Source organism: Wyeomyia smithii, chromosome 2 (genome assembly GCF_029784165.1).
Source record: "Wyeomyia smithii strain HCP4-BCI-WySm-NY-G18 chromosome 2, ASM2978416v1, whole genome shotgun sequence".
In the NCBI taxonomy this organism is placed as follows: Eukaryota; Metazoa; Arthropoda; class Insecta; order Diptera; family Culicidae; genus Wyeomyia; species Wyeomyia smithii.
This window is the reverse complement of record NC_073695.1, coordinates 16125213-16131212: the sequence shown is the minus strand read 5'-3', so window position 1 is coordinate 16131212 and position 6000 is coordinate 16125213. Positions and strand designations below refer to the sequence as shown.

The window sequence follows — 6000 nt, the reverse complement described above, 5'->3', positions numbered from 1 at the left end:
AAAGTACCCAAGTTCATGTCGATTTCACTCAACGGAGTCGTTCCGTGCAGGAAGCCAATTTTGAGTAATTGTAGATTAATTAAATAGTAGGTGTATAGCACTCAGTGTAATAATACGTCAAAAATACTCAACGTTGAGTTCACTCTTTCATACTTTATCTTGGGTAGTTTCATTCGATTGATTTAACATTATTTGAAAATAGAAAATAATTGAAAAACAATCTATAAAATCTATCTTAGTATTATAGTATAGTAGTATTTATTCAAATACCTTCCAATTTGGGATCACTGGCTTCATCAATTTTCCCTGTTAGCGCCTCCGCTTCAGCTCCATTCTAACAATTCATTGTTAATCTTGTTTTTAATTGACGGCTATTATTAACAAATAGATGCACATAAACCGTTCGTTACCTAAAATCACCAACTCAGTGCCAAAACTACCAATTTTTACTTATATTTGCCACTTTCACGAAATCAAGCTTATCACTCGGGTTTTCAATTTTTCAACCAGTTTGATTTTTCATCCAATGTTTGGTTCAAACTACTCAACGTTGGCTTTTTATCAAAACACCGCCATTGAGTAAGAGCATGTTTAAAATCTATCAGGTTGAAATGACTGAGCGTTCGCATTGCAAAATTACCCAACACGTAAGTTGTATAATGTTCACATCATTTCAGGTGGTTTGTACCCACCGGTTGGGTAGATTTTGTTTTCCGTGCAGCCACCAGATTGCAGCGTGAGTTTATTTGGCAGTTGCTTCTCGTCCATTCATTCGTAAACAAATCCTAAAATCATTAGAACGTTTTGGACATTTCACCGGAGTTTATATTGAGCATGTTCGATATCTAACAAAAAACTCACTAAACTTCAGCATTTTCGCAGAACGGTATAACATGCTAATTGTAAATAGGGGTAGGACATTAAAGCTACACAGATGTTTATTACCTAATCGTGTACACAGCGAACGGTGAGTTATATATTATTATCGTTAACGCAACCCTTCAACAAAATATCTTGTAGAAAACTCACAAATAACTACCATCCGTGCACCGAACCGCCCTACGACGTGATCGTCGTCGGCGGTGGTCACGCCGGGACGGAAGCATGCACGGCCGCCGCCCGGATGGGTGCCAGAACGCTGCTGGTGACCCACAAGAAAGCCACCATCGGTGAAATGTCCTGCAATCCGTCGTTTGGTGGCATCGGAAAGGGGCATCTGATTCGGGAGGTTGATGCCCTGCATGGCGTTTGTGGACGCTGCTGTGATAAGAGTGGAGTACAGTACAAGGTGCTAAACAAACGGCGTGGTCCAGCCGTCTGGGGACCACGAGCGCAGATCGATCGAAAATTGTACAAAGCGGAAGTACAGCGGGAGCTGGCGGCTACGAGAAATTTGAATATTGTTGAAGCTTCGGTTGAAGATATCGTACTAGAGGGGTTTGAAGGCGAATCGAAAAATAGAATAAAAGGAATAAGTTTGAAAAATGGCACAGTAATAGAAACTAAATCGCTGGTTATTACTACGGGGACTTTTCTGAGAGGACAAATCAATATTGGGCTGAAAACGATGCCGGCCGGTAGAATGGGTGATGAACCAGCAATTGGATTGGCGAAAAGTCTTGATGAACTGGGGTTTCGTCTTTCGAGGCTGAAAACTGGAACTCCACCTCGAATAAAATCATCCTCGATTAATTTTAGCATTCTTAGCAAGAATTCAGGGGATAATCCACCCATTCCATTCTCCTTCATGAACGATCGAGTTTGGTTAAATGCAGAGGATCAGCTGGACTGCTATCTGACTAGCACAAGCACCGAAGTGAACGAGATTGTTAAGAGAAATCTACACTGTAATCGACATGTGACGGAGGAACTGACCGGCCCCCGATACTGTCCATCGATTGAGTCGAAGGTGCTGCGATTCGGTGAAAAAACTCATCAGATCTGGTTGGAACCGGAAGGTTTCGATAGTGAATTGATTTATCCCAACGGGCTTTCTTGTACTCTGCCAGAAGAGGAACAGGTTAAATTGGTTCGTTGTCTGCCGGGATTGGAACAGGCTGAAGTCGTGCGGCCCGGCTATGGAGTGGAATATGACTTTGTTGATCCGAGAGAACTTTTTCCGACATTGGAAACTAAACGAGTGGATGGATTGTTCTTTGCTGGGCAAATCAACGGCACTACAGGATACGAAGAGGCCGCTGCTCAGGGTGTTTTGGCCGGAGCGAATGCTGCTGTTAAAGTTCAGGGTAAAGAGCGATTGATGATTAGTCGAACCGAAGGCTATTTGGGGGTGTTGGTTGATGATTTGACTACGCTAGGCACTAATGAACCTTATCGGATGTTTACCAGTAGAGCAGAGTTTCGGCTTAGTTTACGACCGGATAATGCAGATCTGCGGTTAACGGAAAAAGGGTACCAACTGGGATTGGTTGACAAGGGCAGGTTTCGGAAAATGGTTGATATTAGAGATAAATTGAAAAGAGCGACCGAATTGCTGAGTGACATAAAAAAGGGAAGCAATACCTGGCGGGAGAAGCTGGGTCTGCCTTTAGGAAAGGCGAGTATATTTAAAAGTGGGTTTGAGATGCTTGCGATCAGCGCGGATGATATTGCGACAGAACGGTTGTGTGACTTGGAACCCCAGGTGCTTGGTTGGATTAGAGAAGATCCATTGCTCTGTCAAAGGCTAAAGGTGAGTTTGAATTGGAGAAAAAGTAATGAAAACTGATTGTGCTTTTTTGTTTCTTATAGATCGAAGCCTTGTACAGCTTGTCTATCCAGGAGCAAGCTAGAGAAGTGGAAGAAGTACAAAAACACGAGCGACTTCATATTCCTAGTTCAATTGATTATCTATCGTAGGTTGTTAAGCTATGCTTTCGAGGGAATATGACTCAATTTTCTTTTTCATAGGAAGACGCTTAATCTCTCATTCGAAGAACAAGAGAAGCTTGTTAATATCCAACCTCAAACGGTATGTACAAATGATTGAAATATGATGATATCAGTTAATAAATCCCTCTCTAGATTGCAGCCGCCAGTCGAATACAAGGAATAACACCATCCACTATCGTTCGACTCGTACGATATGTAAAACAGCAAGAAATGACCACATTCTGTTAACATGCTTAGTTTCCGAACAAAATGTGTGGAAGAGAAAACCATTTCTTCAGTAGAAAATATACTTTACTCGCGGTAATAATAAATAGTCAATATCGAAAAAATAAATACTTGTATATACACACTATCTAAACACTGTAAATCGATTTGTTCGTTCAACAAAAGCAAAAAATCCTTATTTTTTCTAGAGTAAGTAACAACCGTGTCGTGTGTTTTTCCACCGAAGAGGTATCTTTGTGTCAGTGAATGTTTGGAACAAACTGCCAATCTCAATGCAACGGACGGCGTAAAGTGAGTATTGCTGTTATTACTGGCCCATGTCAGTACCCCGTGTTTCGTAGGGTAACATAATACAGGCGGCACTGGCGCAAACGGCGAAGAACCCGTACACCGTCACTGCACTCCAGATTGACGACTGCAGCAGTACTTGGGCCACGTAAGGAGTTGCCATAGCTCCTAGACGGGCCAGAGCAGAACAACCACCGACTCCGACCGATCGCAGCGCCGTGGGGTAAACTTCCGGGGTGTACACGTATGCCGCCTGAAACAGGCCAGCAATGATGCCACGTGCCATGAACAAAATGATGGTCAAAAAGACACGTCTGTAACGAAAAAAATCTAGTTTGAAAAAATTACTATGATCGTAAAATCGGTTAACCTACACATCGGTAACGGTGATCATTAGGACACACCCTGCGTACAGCAGAAACTGTAGTGCCATTGTTTTCTTGCGGCCAAACTTCTCGATCACGTAGATGGTAGCGAAGATGCCGGGAAATTCGGCCAACGTCGTCCACAGTAGATCCATGTAATCGGTTGTGGCTAGTGGGTGACAATCGTTTTCCGTATCAGGCAGAACCGTTTTATTCTTGCCACCGAACAATTCTGTAGACATTAGCACCAGGCCGTAATAGCAGAAGGCACACGACATCCAAATAAACCACAACAGCAACGTGGTTCTTCGGAGCGAACTGCCGAGCAACGCTTTTACGCTACCCCGGGACCCGGTAGGACCTTCCACCACCAGTCGACCCAACAGCATTGGTCGCTTGTTATCTTTGGCGATCTACAAATTAAAAGTTTTAATTTCTACCAGTTTTTGGAGTCTAGACTAGACAAGGCCTACCTGCTCGAGAGTAGCCAACGCCTTATCGCTTTGCCCGCTAGTAACGTGATAACGGGCAGATTCAGGCAACCACTGAAATTTTAAACACCAGATTTAGCCTCAAATTGAAAAATTACAGAAAATTGACTTGATCCTACCGGTGTTACAACAGCAAACGCAAACAACGGAGCCGCGGATAGTCCGAGAAGCCATCGCCATCCAAGGTTTGGACCTACGGCCATAGCCAGTGCCACCTCGAAGCAGGCTCCTAATGCCCAGAAACACTGTGAAATCGGTTAGATAAAGTTAGAAATTCGATTTACCGTGTGATGAGCGTATACTTACGTCCAGCAGGACCACACATTTAGCGCGCTGCTTTGTCGGCAGGAACTCGGCGTATAACGTGACACTGAGAAGAAAAGGAGGAAATTATTAATTTTACATGTATTAATTTAGTTCTGAAAAAGCTTGAATTAGTTCAGAATTAATCCCATTTTTTTCTCCTTTTTCTATTCAGGATTTTGAATAATAGGCTTCTAGTATTCAGGAGTAGGCTGTGACTACAAACGAGATCAAGTGTCTTTTGTTTTTGTTGTAGGAAATTTCCATTAATTCGGTTTGGCCAGCGAGCAGAATAAGTTCCGGGAGTATAACTTGCAGACATACTATATGTTTGTGGATTTTGAAAAGAAACGAACTGTGGCATATCATGCTGGAACACGACTCCTGCCGAAGCTATTTAAGTTAAGTCGTATGACGCTGAAGGGGTCGTAATCATGCGCATAGCCGACAAGACATGAGACTCATTCGTAACGTTAGCTGATCTAAAGCAGGGGAAGGGTTTACATTGCCCCTAGTGGTGCAGTACGAACAGCAAACGTGCAAAGAAATGGTCAATTATAACGAAAACTCACATACTGATATAGTAAAGCAGCGGTTCTCAACCTTTTTTTGTCCGCGTACCCCTTGGCGATATTTTTCATACCGATTGTACCCCCTGGCTTGGAATGTTTTCGAAGAGTGAGAGAGAGTAGTGGTAGATCATGTTGTGGTAGTCTAGTCCAGGTTTAAAATTCAACTATCGTCGTTTGCAGGATTGCTACAGTCAGGTTTTAGGAGTAAAATTGATCAACAAATGAAGTATAATTGAAAATTGCTTTATCCGCCATTACTGATTTTTCTTTCGCGAACCTCCTGAAGGCTTTCGAGTACCCCCAGGGGTACGCGTACCTCAGGTTGAGAACCGCTGTAGTAAAGGTACTACAGCGTGACTGGCTGCTATGGTCTGGACATGTAGCCAGAATGCCTGATGAGAGAGTCGTTAAAAAATATGCTCATCAGAGAACCCGGACGAACACATACGATTCGCATAGGTTCTCTAGGATTCCTCACATTGGATTCGTGAGCGTCCTTGAAAAGGATTCCTGAAAAAAAATCCTCAGGAATGCCCTGTAGAAAGTGAAAGAAAAAGAAACAAAAAGAGATGAGGTCTTGCTTTTGATACAGGCCCGGATTTGAGGGGGGGGGGGAATGCCCCGGGCCTCCCGATTGAGGGCCCCCCCCTAGTCCTGGGGCGACTTGTTTTTTTGCTCGTCACCTTCCAGAACGTTATCTCTAAATGTATTTAAAAAAGAGGGCCTCACAAACGAATTTGCCCCGGGCCCTCCACCGTTTCAATCTGGCCCTGTTTTGATGTGATGAGCAGAAGCGGGAGATTGAGTGTTGACCGATAATACCCCGAATGTGACTTTAGAGAATCAAAGGCCGGTTTTTTCAAC

General features: G+C 43.4%; 2 protein-coding genes across 2 annotated transcripts in view; one reads left to right on the top strand and one right to left on the bottom strand.

Moving 5' to 3' along the window:
• Positions 1–748: 748 nt before the first annotated feature.
• Positions 749–3244, top strand: LOC129723820 (protein MTO1 homolog, mitochondrial). Its single transcript, XM_055678272.1, has 5 exons — positions 749–967; positions 1021–2692; positions 2752–2855; positions 2911–2971; positions 3025–3244. The coding sequence occupies exons 1-5, from the start codon at positions 894–896 to the stop codon at positions 3118–3120; spliced, it is 2007 nt and encodes a 668-aa protein (XP_055534247.1). The 5' UTR covers positions 749–893; the 3' UTR covers positions 3121–3244.
• LOC129723821 (synaptic vesicle 2-related protein) overlaps positions 3172–6000 on the bottom strand; it is a 27306-nt gene continuing 24477 nt past the window's right edge. The window contains exons 4-8 of the mRNA XM_055678273.1: positions 4568–4631; positions 4381–4506; positions 4244–4315; positions 3780–4183; positions 3172–3719 (exon numbers count right to left, since the gene is read on the bottom strand). Coding sequence (XP_055534248.1) covers positions 3425–3719; positions 3780–4183; positions 4244–4315; positions 4381–4506; positions 4568–4631 — 961 coding nt within the window. The 3' untranslated portion in view covers positions 3172–3424. The remainder of the gene's footprint in view (positions 3720–3779; positions 4184–4243; positions 4316–4380; positions 4507–4567; positions 4632–6000) is intronic.